Source organism: Chinchilla lanigera, unplaced genomic scaffold (genome assembly GCF_000276665.1).
Source record: "Chinchilla lanigera isolate Chin_1 unplaced genomic scaffold, ChiLan1.0 scaffold00025, whole genome shotgun sequence".
In the NCBI taxonomy this organism is placed as follows: domain Eukaryota; kingdom Metazoa; phylum Chordata; class Mammalia; order Rodentia; family Chinchillidae; genus Chinchilla; species Chinchilla lanigera.
The window spans coordinates 23,092,517-23,109,456 of NW_004955426.1; the positions used below are offsets into that span (position 1 = coordinate 23,092,517).

Here is a 16,940-nt window from a genome sequence, read left to right on the forward strand (position 1 = left end):
AGGGATTGGGGGGCGGGGAGCAGACACCAGAGGCATGTGGAGAATTTTCTGGTGGATGGGCCTGTGCCCTATCTTGGTGGTATTGGTGGCTGTGACTGTGTATACTGTCAAAACTCACAAACTTGTATCCTAGAAGAATATTGTATCATGTAAATTATACCTTAATTTTTTAATGATAGAAGAATATTTTGATCTATCTTTAAAGGTCTTTTCAAAAGAAACTAAACCAAAAGAGACTGGAGAGAAATGGATTTTAACCACTAAAACTATGGAGGGATAGAGAAGACTTCTTTTCTACAGGCAAAATGGAAGCAAAATTGCTGGTGTTCTGTAAGACTTATGTACTTACCCTTTCTCTGGCTGTTTACTTGACTGAGTAGACACAGAAGAATAAATGTTGCTAAGAGCCACTGGAAATTTGCAGGCAGCCTCATTCTCTTCCTGCCTACCATCCAGGATGGCTGTCTCCAACATAAGAAAACATTCATCTTCTAGGCAATGCAGTCAGTCCTAGGTCAGAAGAGGGATTTCACATGATGCTCAAACTCATCAAAGGACACATCTCACACTGCATACAGAAACACTGAAAATGTGCTGGCAGATGTGAAAATACACTGAACATTTACGACTGAGGAAGCCAGGCATGGTTCATGTCTGTAATCCCAGCACTCAGGAGGCTGAGGCAGGAAGATTCTTGTGAGTTTGAGACAAGCCTGGGCTACCAAGTGAGCTTAAGGCCAGCCTGAACTGCAAAGTGAGACCCTGCCTCAAAAAAAAAAAAAAAAAAAAGACTGAGGAGACTCAAATTTAGGTGACATCAACAACTGGGCATAGCTGTTGCTGTGAGAGCCACCATCATGTTAATTGTCACACGATGGACTTCAAGTTAATATTATGACTGAGCACATACTTGTCAACTCTGCTCAAATACAGAGAAACACAGAAAAACACAGTTCATATACAATTAAAGTTTCGATGTTTTAAAATAATATGTGAACTGATCTTTTTAATATTAATTATTTGGATTTCACCTACATCACTTATTGTGTGACTCCAACACATGCCGTGGCATTTACCGCTCTGTGCCTCAGCTTTCTCATGTGCAAAGTGAGGATGGCAACGGTGTTTTCCTCTCAAGTTTACGATGAGGATCAAGTGACTGCACACATGTGAAGTACCTGGAAGAGTGCCAGTACATGGTTGGAGTTACATGCTATCGTGTGTACTGTGTGAGGTACGAGGACAAAAAAGGAAGCAACAAGGGCCACTATGTATGGGCCAAACAGTGATGGTAGATGGGTGGTGCCATTTAAATCCTCCCTGGGTGCAGGAAGAAGAGAGCAGTGAGATACCAGGGTGAAACTAAAAGAGTCAAAGATCTATGTACAGACATCAACTTTGATGTGTTTCTGTTCTCCATTCCCTACAGAATTTAAAGAAAAAAACTGCCTAAGGAAAACCAGCACAGACATGGGAGCTTTCCCTATCGGATATCTGGGGATTCCCCAGAGGAAAGCCTTCCTAGAGTGACATCTGACAGCTGCCAAGTTCTTCTAATGCACTCACTTCTTATTCAACTTCCTTTTGCTTTATTTTATACTGACATAGAAAACCAAGGATCACAAAACATACAAGCAAAGCCTAAAATGTTGAAGAGAAACTCAGGATAAAAAGGATTACCAAAAAGGAAATAAAAATCCCTCCTGGAAGAAACAGGAATAATGTAGCAAATAGGAAAACTTAAAGAAAAAAGAAAACAAAAAGGCAAAAACCTCTAATTGTATCCTCAGACCAAATACAGTTCAATATAAAAACAACAATACGCAATGAAAAAGGAATAAAAATAGCTCTTAAAAGTTAACTATATTGACTGATATTAAATTTTAAAATAAATAAAATATTGAACAATCTTTCAAAGTAAACAAAAATATCAAATGTGAGAAGACAAATGAGAAACAGACTTAAAAAAGGAAGTGAGATCTACTGTCTCGGTAATTGGAATCTCAGGAAAGAACTTTTAAAATAAACTTCTTAGTGAAAGCAAAAGGATCATTCTTCTCTTGCCTATTGTTAAACACTGTGAAAACCCCAGTAAAGGAAGTCCAAATAGCTCTATTATAACCAAGACACAGACAAAGCAGAAGCACACATTTCAAATGTGTTACTTTCTGGGTGAATAAACAACCTCCTAGTCAAGGCTGCTATCACCAAGCTTACTTATTAGAATGAAAATGCATTCATGGAGTGTCTTAAAGTATCAGTTACTAAAGTTACAGAATCACACAGTATACAGAATAACTAATTAAAGGGGAAAATCATGACGCCAAAAGTCAAACCCTGACCAAAGTAATCACAAACTACCCTCACTAAGTGGCTAACCATTACCTTGAAATGCGACCACCCCTCACTATTGGCTTACAGTTAGCCTAGGAAACTCTCGCACTACTGGAATGCCTGGAAGAAGTGGCAAGAGGGGGCAGGAGTGAGGCAGCTGAGGAGGATCTCAGGACCAGATGCTGTCAGACTGAGACTTTAATCTTGGCTCCATTACTAATTAGCAGCATGACTGAGGGTAAATCACTTAATCCCTTTCCGCTTGAGCTTCCATCACTGCACATAGGGCAAATGCTATTCAAGATCCACATAGGAACTTCCCAAGTTCAGCTGTAATGTTCCACTGCTGTTGGCAAAAACAAGCATGCAGGTGGTAGCAAGCCAGCACATACCTAGCTGCAGCAAAAGCCACCTTGCAAGGACTACCAGAGGTCAGTGCGCCCTCAGAGGGGTGTTCAGGTATACCGGGAACCACAGTGTCACCAACGCCTGTTCAACTCCCACAGACAGGATAATAAAGAAGACTCCCTTTGGTTATAACATGTACTCAGAAAATTTTGATCAAGTAATTTGGGCTATATCATATTATGCTTATATCTGGCTACCCTACCAAAACAAACTTTTAGATGGACTCACTTGAGGGTCTGCACAATACATGAACAGAACTTTCCAATGTATTTTAGGGGAAAAAAGAATGCTTGGAAAACTGCTCTCTGCTAACAGAAACAGCGTCAGACTTTATTTAGAATTTTTTTCCAACCAATGCCCCATAGGAGCAAATTTGTACACAGTTTCAGCAGATAACTTTCAAAATGTAGATAGCTGTCTTTCAACAGAGCAACTGTGTGCCAATGCTAATCCCTGGTGGGGCAAAAGGAATACTGAGCCATCCAGGCAGGTGCACACTGAAGTCCCCTACAGTCTCAAGGTGGCAGCTGCTAGCTAGTCTCATTCTGTCAAATTGTGATTTTTCAAAAGAAGCTAAAATTCTGAGACTTTTCTAATACTCAAATTTGTAAATGTCAGCAACTGATATGTCTAAAGCATTCTAAAAAGCCATCAAAATACACGTTCAGACCGCACCCTGTCCAAGAACCACCAGTTTCCTATACTAAGTAATTATTTTAAAAGATTCAAAACTGTCAATGAACTCTTCTAAGAAGAGTGATTGTGTAGAATCAATTTATAAAATAATGAGATGGAAAAAAGAAAATCTGTCTAGGTTTCTTTACATACATAATGACTTCAATCTTAGCGCACTCAAGTCCAGTCAGAGTCCGAGCCTGGCCCCAGGAAAAAGAGTTCGGAACAACATCACCGTGAACTCAGACCACCCTGACACGGAGCACACATGCTATACTTTGACTTGCTTCCCCTTACCTATAAGAACACGAGGGTTTAGAGCTCTCTGCTGAGGCTAATTAGAAAAAACAATTGAAAAAGTAAAGCTGAAGCCAGAAATTTTCATCTCAATATATTTTGTTTGGTTTGTCTCTGCTTTTTTGAGTGTAGAGGGGACAACTGGGTAGAGAGGGAGAAGCAAATGTGACAGCAGTGTGTTGTGTCCTCACATCCTGCTGGCACGAACCCACCCTGAAGAGTGCTGTACCTTGAGGGGGGATGGGCACATCTGCACAGTCGGGGTGAGGGAACTACCATTACCTAGGGCATCTTTTATCTCCAGAATCTTATCTTGCACCACCACAATGAAACAATACCCTTATCCTTAGTTCACAAAAGGATCCTCAAAGAGAGAATCCTGTAACAGCAGTGCTGGGAGTTACCCAATCCCAGGCAGTCACATAAGGTAAACAGCACCCACACTGCTCACCTGTCTTACTTGCCCTATCTTTCTTGTTTCCTATAGCAAAGGCAAAAAAAATTCCTCAAAAACTTTGACCAGCAACATTTCCCTCAACCTACTTCTCTCCCCCAAGACCTTAAGCTCTCCAGTCATTTGCTCCCTTGGAAGAAGGTTCTTCTGGAACACAAACTTGGCCAATGGCTTGACTTTACTGTGTGATTAAGGAGAAGTATATGGAACTGAAGAACAGTGAGAAAAACACCCATCAAAAACATCAACTTGACTATACTGGGGTATCCCATCTTGGAAGGAAAGCTAGGACTAGACTGTAGTAGATGTACTTAGTTTTTAGGAAGAAGAAAGCTTGCAGGGATAGATAAACCACTGGGAATATTTTTAAAAAGAAAACAGAAAAAAAAAAAAAAAAAACTGTAGAGAAAAAGCTCCACAAAACTTCTGGTGAGGGGAGGTCATATACAAAACCCCAGGGCTAAGATCATCAGGGAACAGTTCATTCCGTGACTCGCTGACGGGCAAACCTTCATTCCCTCACCCTAACACCCGCCCAGGACAATGCTACCCCCACAGTAGGTTCTTAGGTGCCCAAGGTGCTGGGTTCAATATTCTTTAGGAAGCTGTGGGTACATCAGATTTCTTAGTGCTGAAAGCTCAAGGAAGGGTCTTCTCAAATATAATAATTACTTTTATGCTTAAAATTCTATACTAACTTTACAAATACATGTATGATAATATATAGCATGTTTCTCAGGCACCTATCCTCGGAGGCTGGAGGACACATTTTTCCAAAATGTAGAAAACAGAGAAGGGCAGAGAGAGAATGATCCATGAAACTGGAGCTTGAACTCTGGACAAAGGTCACATGAAAATGGCTTTCCCTGAGATGTGGGACCCCTCCATGACTCCTGGCCCCCTGTCCCTCTGGTTAATTCCCTCTACATCCTTTTCTGTACCCTCCTCAGGCCAGCTGTAACTCCTTCCTAGGTAGGAGAACTCAGAGTCTCCTCTGAGAGTCCAGGATGGATGCCCCTATTCCCACAGCACTTTCATCACATCTCTCTGCAGAGACTATACAATGTCTGGCCCATGGGCACAAAAGATGACACAGCCACAAAGGAAACTTACATTGTTAGGCTGCACACTAATCCAAGTAGTGCCAACACCAGGAACAAAGTTAGCTGTACACGGAGGTACCCTAGAGCACCAAAGCAAACTAACAGGGTTAGCACAGGATACTTTAAAATTTTGGAGAAAACAAAACATCACCTGTCCAGCACTCTGAGAACCTTTAACTCACAGTTGTTCATGGTTTCAACATTTGGTCATGCTGTATTTTTCTCAGTGATCGTGTATCTTTGATGAAGTGGTGAGCAGTTGGTAACTGAAGATAAAACCCTAAACCAATCCAGAAACATAACTAAGGATGGTCATGTTCAATCTATTTCAAACGTTTGAGAAACTATGCAGTACCTAGTAAGTCCACACATCCAACGAATAATTATGGCTTTTAAGAAATAAAATGAAAATACTTTCATTTTAAGTTGATAAGCATCAATTTTCCAGACTGCTACCAAAGTGCCAGATCATGAGTAGATATTAAACTGTTCAGATTTAGCTACTTCATAAAAAAACTGTTTGGTAATTCTTTCAACTGGGGGCACTGTGAAAACATCAGTGACACACATAAGGACATCAACCAGGAAAGTCTGGGAACCTGAGGTTGAGGACAGCTTGACTGCTTAAGGATCCCACTGTATCAGACTTTAATCTGCATTCTGAGTACAGGAAACTATTGAAATTCAACTTTTGCTATGTTATAAAACATGTCTAATACTGTGAAAACTGCAGGATATCCACTCATCAGAAGTACTTTTTGGTCTATTAATCAAAAAGAATATTTTTGTCAACATTTTGTCTTAATTTCTTTGCATTTTCTGGGAAATTCTTTAAACACAACATCCTTCAGATTGATTTTCAGAATCCTCCATGTTAGACTTGCTAATCTTCACTACAGTGAGAACTTTTCTGTTGATGCAAGAGCCCATCCTTTACCAGCTTTACAATGTCAAAAGAAGTCTGAATATGTCACTCTCCTGTCAAAATCCTGCTTTGACATAAAAGCTCCAAGAAGACATGTCTACCACATGGTACACAAGGCCCTTCAAGATGGGCCCACCACTGGCCTTCTCCATACACAGTTCCCCAAATACTCCATACTCCCATTGGTCTCAGTGCCTCCTCCTAGAGCATGGCCCTCATGGACTGTCCCTTTCAGTGTCCCCTAAATTTCCAATTCTTCCTACTTTTTGGAACTTGCTGGTGGCTCTACTGCTCTGAAGAATATCATGTGTTTACACATCGCTCACCGCAATCATGCTGTAATCAGACTAGCATATAATAGCCTCAATAAATATTAATAGATATCTAACAAATCAACTTGTTTCCTCCTTCTACTACATGAGTGAAATGCTGTATTATCGAACAATATGAAGAAATTCCTCCAACAGATCTTTATATTTTGTCTTTTTTTTTTTTTTTTTTTTTTTTTTTTGAGACAGCGTCTCGCTATGCAGTTCAGGCTGGCCTTGAGCTCACTTTGTAGCCCAGGATGGTCTTGAACTCAAACCAATCCTCCTGTCTTGGCCTCTAGAGTGCTGGGATTACAGGCTTACAGGCGTGTGCCACCACACCCAGCCAACAGATCTTTAATATGCAAGAAAATACAAAAGTGAATGCTCACAAGGAATTGTGAACACTTCCCTTTCTCAGTGTAGATTGAGAACACCTTATCCAAAATGCACATGTCAAATAAATAGTGTTTCAGATTTTGGACTTTTTTTTGCATTCTGGAATATTTTTATGTATTTAATGAGACGTCTTTGAAAAAGGACTCAAGTTAAAACATGAAACACATTTATATTTCATATTTACCTTGTACACCTAGCCTGAAAGTAATTTCACACAGTATTTCTAGTAAGCCTGTATTTTGACTGGAACACACCACATGTGAACATGTGGAATTTTCCAATCACTGCATCATACTGACACTCAAAGTTTCAGATTTTGAAGCATTTTAGATTTCTAATTTTCAAGTTAGGGATGTTCAACCTGTACTTGCTTCTCTACTCTTTCACAAATACCAAAGATTGTATTTTTTAAAAATATTTTCTAGCTCTTAGACCATAAGGGGCACTTCTTTGACTATGCAGCCAAAATATCTTTTTATAGGTTTATTGATAATTTGCAGTTTTTTATATCTACACTGTTTATTCAACCCTTTTCTGTTTTTCCACCTGGGCAGAGCTTCCTTACATCACATTTAACATCATGTTTCCCAGTTGCTTTCTTACCTTCCTGTGACAGTTTAGTTTGACTATCATTATATCAAACTTCTCAACTCTGTCCTTTAGAGTTACTGACCAAAGCTCTTTAGCATGGCAATATTTTTTTTTATTTTTTTTTTAGTTTAAGGGTTTTATTATCGAAGTCTTGGAAAGTAATTTTAGAAACTGTACATAAACATGGCACAGGCTGTAGCCTACTTTTGTTTTTACTGCATAAAAAAAAAAAAGCTTGAAACTCCTGTAACTAAGAAAACAGTTGCCTAACTACTTTGTGTGCATTAAGGTAACTTCCTACAGTAATAAGATCACAAGTTTATTGGTTTCATACAAGTTAAGATCAAGTAAAAGTACATTATCAAGTAGATTTGTTTCAAAAATATATAACAATTTAAAATGCACTATCCCCTTTTTCCCAACAGTAAGCTTAAAACAATAAAAGTGGAAAAACTGAAAATCAGGATGAGAGATTAAGCTTCTTTTATAGGTGGACTCAGGAGAGGTGGATAGCTTTCACTGATGTAGAGGTGGAATAAATTATTTCAGGAAAAAAATTCCCAAACATCTATGAAAACACAGAATTCTACCTCAAAATATGTTTCTAATTTATTCACCACCAAAGACTGTTTTATGTGAAATTTCATTTCTGTAATTAAAGCTCAATTAGCCATCAAAAAAAGTTAGTGCATATATAACTTTTCAAAGTTAAACAAAAGCCACAAATGAGCCACAAGACTTAAAGGATTACCTATATCAAATGTTCATGTCCACATGTAAATCTAAAAATGTTACTTTGTCAGGTCAACAAACAAGAGCAGAAGGAGATCCATCCTGCTGGAGGATTATAATGACATTTAGGATATTACTGCCATGATAGCATGAGTCAGTGCATTCCCTACATGGCTCTATCATAGCAATGAACCAAATTCTAGAGACTATAAGTAAACGTACGTAAGAAAGGAGCTCACACAACAGAGATGATCCTTGCCTGTGGCGGATGCATAACACGGCAACATTCTATAAACTGTTACATTCTATAAACCCTTTGCCTTCAAGCACATTTAAAGCTTTTGGATTTTTTTTTCCCCTTTTTGATGGTGTCGGGGATTGAACTAGATCTCTGAGCACATTAGGCAAGCACTGTACCAATGAGCTACACTCCTCACCTGAGGCTTTACTCCATATAAAATTGATTTTGGTGTAGAGTGTGAGTCAGGGATATTCTCCCTCCTCACCCCACAAATGCTTACCACTTATCCGAGCACACTTAGTAAGTAATCCATTCCTCCCCCACCTTCACCCCAATGCCATTAAGATATCATCCCTTCCCAGCCTGTAGGGTATGACTCCCTGAGCCCACTGCTCTTTTCATTCTACGTTCTCTTGTTGAACAATGTTATCTGCTCTTGTGGTTTTTTAACCACCACCCATATACTAATTACTCGCAAATGTAAGTTCTCAGGATTGGCCTCGTCCCAGATACATACTAACCATTTACTGGACAAGTTCCTGCTTATCTACATAAATCCACTCAAGTCAGATCCTCTACTAGTCAGCTTTTCATCACTGTGACCAAATACCTGAGAAAATCAACATAAAAGATTTATTTTCACTCACAGTTTCTCTTCATGCTTGACTGGTTCCACTGCTGTGGGCTTGAGAGAAGAAAAAAAATCATGGGGGGAAGGCACAGCTTTACAGAGCTGCTCAATTCATGACAGCCAGGAAACACAGGAAGAGGGAAAGAGCCAGAGAGGAAGGGCCTGGTGACAAAATATACCCTTTGAAGCACCAGTGACTTCGTTCATCCATTAGACCCATACTTCCACTGAGCTAACGAAACCCCATTCTGCTAATGAACTCATCAACAGATTAAGCCACTTAAAGCTAGTGCCCTAAAGGCATGGATCATCCCTGTTGTGTGAGTTCCTTTTTTACTTTCCTAAGAGCCCATGAGCTGACAATTAAGCCTTCAACACTGTGAGCTTCTGGGGGACATTCTGGATCTCCAACATAACAGATCCCTCTCAGGAATAACAAAATATTATAACGTTACATTTTACTTGGACATTTCACAGATTCATTAAAAAACTCCACACATACAAAAACTAAACTCTCTTTCTTCTCTAAATCAGCTCTTATACCCTGAGCCCAGCTAACAGCATCGGCCTCTTTGGATCACTGAAGCCTAGATCAAACAAGCCAGAATCACCTTTGATTTCTCCCCCTTCTTCAACCCTCCCACCTACTGGCCAATTTTATCTCCAAAATATGCCTTGAGTCTCCCCTGCCCTTTAATCTGATTTCCATTTCTACTGCTCTGGATCAAGCCCCCCAACAGGTAACTTAAGTCACAATTTAATTAATTTCATACCTCTACCAGGGGAATCACATAGTCTACTTTCCATCCCTTATCATTCAGGCTCCTGTGGCAGGCCACATACCCAGAAGCTGTCTCACCAACCCCTCAGACAGGTCCATACTCAAAATAAAAAACCTCCCAACAATTCTTGTGCATTTCTCTCCTTGCTGAGGATATCTCTGCCTTCTGGCTTTCGTACTGACTACCACATCTGGTTATATCCAGCACTCAGTTAATATACCCTCTGCATATTAATTTTTACTTTAGGTGTTTATCATATCAGTTGCTACAGAGATAATTTTTGCCTTCCTTTCCCCCATTAATTATAAACTCAAGAGCACAGCTTTATCTTTCTAGCATCCTTGCATCTTAAGAGTATTTTATACTATAAAATACTATATAGTACTGTATAGTACTATATAGTACTGTACTTTCAAGATTTACTTGATGACTTGACCCAACTCATCCCAATAGAGTTTTTGGTGAAGACTTAAAATATCTTGATGCCATGGCATTGTTTCTTTACATCCCGACGAGTACACAGCAGACTTTCAATGGACCTTTTTGCTATAGAAAAATTTAATGAATAAAAAGACAACATTGGCTCAAACTGCCGGGGTTTTTATTAACATATGGATAGTAATTATTCCCGAAGACCTTTATAAATAGTAGGAAGGGAGAAATGCTAATTATGGAATCATTTCATATAGTTAAAATGCTGGGTTTGGCTAATTCTGCCATATAATACAGAATTGATAAATATTTTTCAGGTATCATGCATTGTTTACATATTATGGAGCAAGAATTAAATTCTTTACATGCAACATTGGGTTAGACTCCCTCTATGAGGTCAGTATCATTATTCTCCCTCTTTTTCTAATACGGAACTAAGGCTTGGAGAAGTCACTCAGGTAGGAAGAAGCAGGGCAGGGAGATCTGAACATAGCTCTCCCTATACATCTCAGCTCTAGACCAAGGCACTCAACTGTTAAATGGGGATCTGGAAGCTTTTTGAATTGGAGTCAGGAATTCTGGGCTCTGGTGCCCACTCTACGGAAGAGGGCAGATGTGGACCTCAGACACATCACTTAACATCTCAGGTCTTAGCTCTCAGATTACATGAGGTCTGCATTCCCTACTTTATATGTTATAAAGAAACTGAAAGTTGTTTCATTTTTAGGAAATCTTGTTTGTTATCGCTAAGAACTAGTGACTGTAGAATAATTACAAATGTGCTGTCCAACTTTGGCTATACTAAGGTTGTTATTGGGGTGTACCAGTTACTTTTCTCTTACTGCTGAGACAAAATACCTTACACCCAAAATTAAGGAAGGAAAAGTTTATTTAGCTTACAGTTTGTGGAGGTTTCAGTCCATATTTGGCTGGCTCCAAGACAGAGTGGCACATAGCAGAGGGCAACAGTTCATGGAGGCAGAACACAGCAAAAGCAACAAGAGCAAAAAGTGAGGAGCAGAGGCAAGCAGCATCGGTCCCTCCCTCACAATGTATGCAAGCTACCTGCCCCAGGGCAGGTGTAGCCCTCACATCCATAATTCCAACATTGAACCATGAATCAATCAGAAACTCAAGAAGCCTGCCCCATGACTGCTTGAGGCTTTGGGAGGACATTCAGACACAAACCACAACATGGGGGAAATATAATCTGCTTTACCAAGTACTACCAATAATCACATTATGACAAAGATCACACTAACTCTGTTCAGGGGGAAAAATGGAAAATAACTGCTATCTTACTGTTCTCCTTCCAACTATAAGTACATTTTTAATTGGGAATGTTCTTAATTCAGCAGGTGCAAAATGAAACATACTCCAGGAACAGCCAGATGAAGTGAGTGGGACTGGCCCTTGTACAATGACAAGCAGCCTGTAATGGCTCCATATGTCTACTATACACCAAGGCAGAAGATATTACAGTACAGGCAAGGATCTGCCAGCTTTTCAAAACATCCAGGTTGCTGCTACTTTTTACTTTTTAAATCTGACTGGATAGGCCCAAAAGAAAAAGGGAAGCAAAGTTCTGTCAACAGAGTAGGAGCCCTCACGTTTAGGCCCTGGAGATGTTTCCAGGCTTTCTACTCTCTCAATAAAAGACTACACACAGAGGGGTTTTGTTGTTTTTCTTTGTTTAAATATGAAACTGCATTATTTTAAGACGTGAATTCCAAGTTAAGAACCAACACTATGTGAGCCAAACAAAATATATTTGCAGGCCAAATAAGTTCTCAGGGTGCCCATTAACAACTTGACACAAAATCTATTGGGATTAAAAAATTCTTGCCTGCTAGTAAAATAATATTAAAATATACACTGTTTTAAAATTTATATTTCAATGCATAGATATTCACCAAAATGTACCCAAATATTTTAACAATCTTTGGGATCAGAATCTGAGGACTCTCTATCCAAAAGAACTCAATCCTTTTTCTTAATGGTATTATTTAATCCCAGGCCTCAAAATTCTACGAATAAATTTAGATTATAAGAGAAGAAAAAGAAAAATATGAAGAAGAACAATGACAACAATAACAGAACTAAAATAACACATTTAGCTTGAAATCATGGTAAACAAATCTAAGCAGGTGGGAGAATGTATTTTACCTTAGGTTCATTTCAGTCTTCTACCTAAGAGTATAAGAGAGAAGGAAATACACAACAGAATCTGAAATAATTCATCTTTGGCTAAACTGTTTCCAAAAGGAGTGCTCTTGTCAAGAAAGCAGATTCTAAAGCCCAGAGACCTGTAAGTTCTGTAGTGATCCTGGATAAGATTATAGAAGGTATAACGAAAGGGATCCCAGAAGAGGGTCACAGACCAATGCACATCCACCCAACCACGTCCCTAACTTTGACAAGCTGTTAAACTGGGGAAGCAAGAATCAGAAGTAGAGAAAATATGTCTTGTCTTGGTTTGAATGAAATCTTTTTAAATCCCAATGAGATGTTTACGAACAAATGCAGAAATACAGGTTATATAAACAAAGCATGAAGGAATTCCTCTCACTATACGATCAACTTTATGCACAGACAGACATGACACAGCTCTGCTGTTCTTGCCATTTTCATCAATGAATTAGTTGGATGAAGGAAGACAAAAGAATCACATTCATCACTCTGTGGATAAAAAATGGGCAAAATAGCAAATACACTCTATGTAATAATGATTAATAAATTAATAAATTAATCCAATAAAATAAATTTAGCATTTGTAATTTCAGGCTCCAAAATAAAATGATGACAGTGATAACAGAAAGTTATCCAGACTAGAGGAGATATAATTTACAGTACCACCCTCACTTAGGACCACATGAACATTTAGTTACCTAAGGTATGGTCAATAAATTCGTGTTTGACAGCTTTAAAAATGTAGAATACTTTCTCACTATTCAAGCATAATCCAAGGCTCTATAGAAAGGACATGGCTGAATAGGTATAAGAGACACTCTTGGTCTACCATCTTTGTCACTGCTTGAACTTTTTAAGTGAAATCAGGGAAACTTCTACAGTCTGGCCTTGCTGGCCCTCTTCCTTCAGCCAGCTCTCACTGCAATGCTCCTAACTAGACTCCAGATGCAAGCCCTTCTGTGGCAATAATGTCTACCTCACATCCTTGAAATTGTCCACAGCTCTCCATGGCCTTCAGGAAAAGGTCTTCATTTAAAGCATGAGCCTTTCACTGTTTCATGCCAGCCTAATTCTCCAGTTTCCTCTCTGCACACCTCTTCCCACTACCTCTGTGCCTGCTTCCCACAACACACCTGGCCCTCAATCTTGCTCTGTCATGACCCTGTCACATGAGAAGCCTATCTCACCCCTCAAGGTTTCTGCACTTGTCGTTCACAGGCTCTCCGGGTGGGGGCCTGGGCCCTACATGTCATCAGCTCTTAATCAGCACTCACTTCCTCAGAAAGACCTTTCCCTGTCACCCTAGAAAGGACCATCGCTGCTGGCATCCCCTTACGTGCACAGCACAGCCCATACAGCCCTCATTTTCACCACAGTGCCCTGTTTCATTTCTTCCAGGGTTTCAGCCCTGGGTGGGGAAACTGCTCATACGATTCCTGGGGTTCCGGGTTTACCTTCTACCCCTCCCCAGGAGCAGGGACGCTCCATGAGAGCACAGACCACCTCTCTCCTTCAGCACTCAACTGCACCCCGGAGCAGCTATATTAAACTGCTAGGCACACAAAAAGTATGCAGGAAATAGCTGTTGAATAAACTGAATAAATGGATGAATTTATCCAATTACACATTAGAACATAATGCGTGATTATGTATTGTGGAAGATGATTAGCTTAATTTTTTAAAATCATATTACAAAAACTGTACATGTACACTCCAACCATGATTTAACAAATTTGGAAAGCAAACATACATACTCATATGCATAGAAATTAATCTAGAAAAATACACGCTGGAATGTTGAAGTTACTGCTGAATGCTAAAACTAAAAACATTTTTTGAGGGGCTGGGGATTTAGCTCAGCGGCAAAAAGCACCTGCCTGGCAAGCACAAGGTCGTGAGTTCGGTTCCCGGTACCGGAGAAAAACCAAAAAAAAAAAAAACCAAAAACATTTTTTGAAATTTTTATTTATATTTCCCAAGCTCTCTAAATTTTTGTAAGGAGAGTATTTCTACCTTTATAAATTTAAAAACTTATTTCTACTTTTAAACTATAACAATTCCACATTAAAATAAGCTACAAAGTAAGAAATAACAGCTAAGAAAATGAACAAATATTTTTTCCTCATAGTCAAATAAATATAGAACAAAATGATATGAATTATATAAAAAAATCTTGAAAGCAATGTTTTGACTTAGTAAGCCAATTGTCAAGAATGTGAAACTTACCAGGTGCTACAGTTGTAATATGGTTTAAATGTGTCACCCAAGGGGCCACTGTGATGGCAAGCTTGGTCTGCAGAGTGCCTGTATTGCCATGGAGGACCTTTAAGGGGTCCTTAGGTTAGAGGTAAGTCCCAAGGTTACTAGAAGCATGTCTCCAGAAGGCACTGTGGGGTCCCAGTTGCTCTAACTTCCTGTTTGGTGACACAATTCCACATACACACACCTCTACCATGACAAGATGTAGCAGAGGGGAGCACCTCACCAGAACTAAGCCACTGCCAGCACCATGCCTCAAACCTGTAAAACTGTGAATCAGATAAACTTCTTCTCATAAGTAGCCAGGTATTTCATTATAGTGACAAACAGCTAAGATACTGAAAGAAAAATAGTAGGTTTATGCCCAAACACTACAGTTTTACTTATGAATTAGAAAAGTTGAAAATAATGTAAGTGCTTAAGTTATAATTCATCCAAAGAATAGAATGTTACACAGGTATCAATACACACTAAAGAATGTTTAGTAACGTGGGGAAGTATTTCATAAAATGTTAGGTGACAAAATGGAGAATAAAATTGAATATCCAGCATGATCTCAATTATGTGAAAAGAAAAAGTGAGGGAAAATATGGGTAAGGAAATGTGATATACCACCGTTTCAAACTAGTAATTTGTAGGCCATGCCCTTGAAAATGCTTTGCTTGAAACATGTTTAACAACAACAAAAGTTGAATTATACTGATTATATGCCAATATTCTAAAATAGAGAATTTAAATATAAAAATTCAGAAGCTCTGGAAATATTCATATAGCAACAAGCAATAACTTGTTGTTCTAGAGTCTTCCTTCCTTCTCACTTTTTCTTACTGGTTGCTTTTATTAGCCAGCTTCCACTACCATAACAAAATCCTGGGGCATCAACTTAAAAAGAGAACACACTCATTCTCGCCCACATTCCTGGAGGTTCCACTCCGTGATCTATTCACCCCTTTGCGCTGGGTCTGTGGAGATGCAGCACATCCAGTGAGAATACATGGCAGAGCAAAACTCTCACCTCATTGCCAGAAGCAAAAGGGAGAGGGGACCAGAGACCCGCAATCCCCTTCAAAGCTTCCCTCCCAGGCCCTCACACTCAGTTTCACTTCTTAAATGTTCTAGCACTTCCCCAAAGCATCACCCTGGGGACCAACTCTTGCACAGGGACCTGTGGGAGACACTTAGACTCTAAACTACTGTATAGCATTCCCCACCACTGAGACTTTTCAGTTGCCATTTGCCTGAAGTGTTACTGGTGCTTATCTTGTTACAGAGGGAAGAAGAAAGAAACTGACCGTTCACTTGTATCAAAAATATAAAAGGCACATGGATCCTCTTCAGAAATCTGCATGATGTACACTGACCCAGAAGCATTTGCATTTTTTATTCCAGTAGTACAGCTACGGCCTGCATGAGTATGGCATTCACCAACTATGTGTAAAAGAGCTGAAAGGTTCCAAAACAGAGTCATTTGTAACTTTACTGAGGCTGGCCTCTAGAACAGAGTGCGCTGGCTAAGCCCTACCTCTAGCCAACAGCGCCATGCTTGCATGTCAAAACAGCTCCATTGCCACTTGCTACCACACATTCAGTGTATCTCACTAAGAGAAACAGAGTGCTCCTTTGTGAAAAGCGATCCCTTACATACAAAATAAAACCACACTGATGGTTTCAGTGTGGTGGGAAAATAGGCAGTGGAAACAAGGGTATGGACAGAAAATGTGACATAAAATAAAGAATATGATGTTAGCATTACTGGTGCACTGACCTGCGACATAACCTTCCAGGAGTTCTATAAGAACAACTGAAATTGTTTTATCTGGCTGTACAGGGAAATAAAAATCAGTATTTGTCATGAAGATTAAGTACATACCTTTCCTGACTACTTTTTATCGCTACAACTTACATGTACACATATCATAGTTGTATATATTGCTTATCATTTACAACTACTGCCAACATTATAACATTTATCTCTACATAGAACTGAGTAGAGAACTATTGTAGTTTTATATGCTGTTAAATGCAAACATTATTTTATCTACATACTTTATTGTCTTTGTCTCTCAGTAAGGTTGTGTGCTAGAATTTCTCTTGTAGAATATCTACGTACCTCCAACATTCTAGATTTGTTGGGAGGAGCCCCACTCTCACCAATTTTACAACAGACAATCTAAAAAGG

At 39.3% G+C, this 16,940-nt stretch overlaps 1 protein-coding gene across 1 annotated transcript in view; it reads right to left on the reverse strand.

Moving 5' to 3' along the window:
* The window catches only part of Lifr (leukemia inhibitory factor receptor alpha), a 47,828-nt gene extending 46,650 nt beyond the window's left edge, over positions 1–1,178 (reverse strand). The window contains exons 1-2 of the mRNA XM_013514986.1: positions 1,036–1,178; positions 350–510 (exon numbers count right to left, since the gene is read on the reverse strand). Coding sequence (XP_013370440.1) covers positions 350–488 — 139 coding nt within the window. The 5' untranslated portion in view covers positions 489–510; positions 1,036–1,178. The remainder of the gene's footprint in view (positions 1–349; positions 511–1,035) is intronic.
* Positions 1,179–16,940: the final 15,762 nt, after the last annotated feature.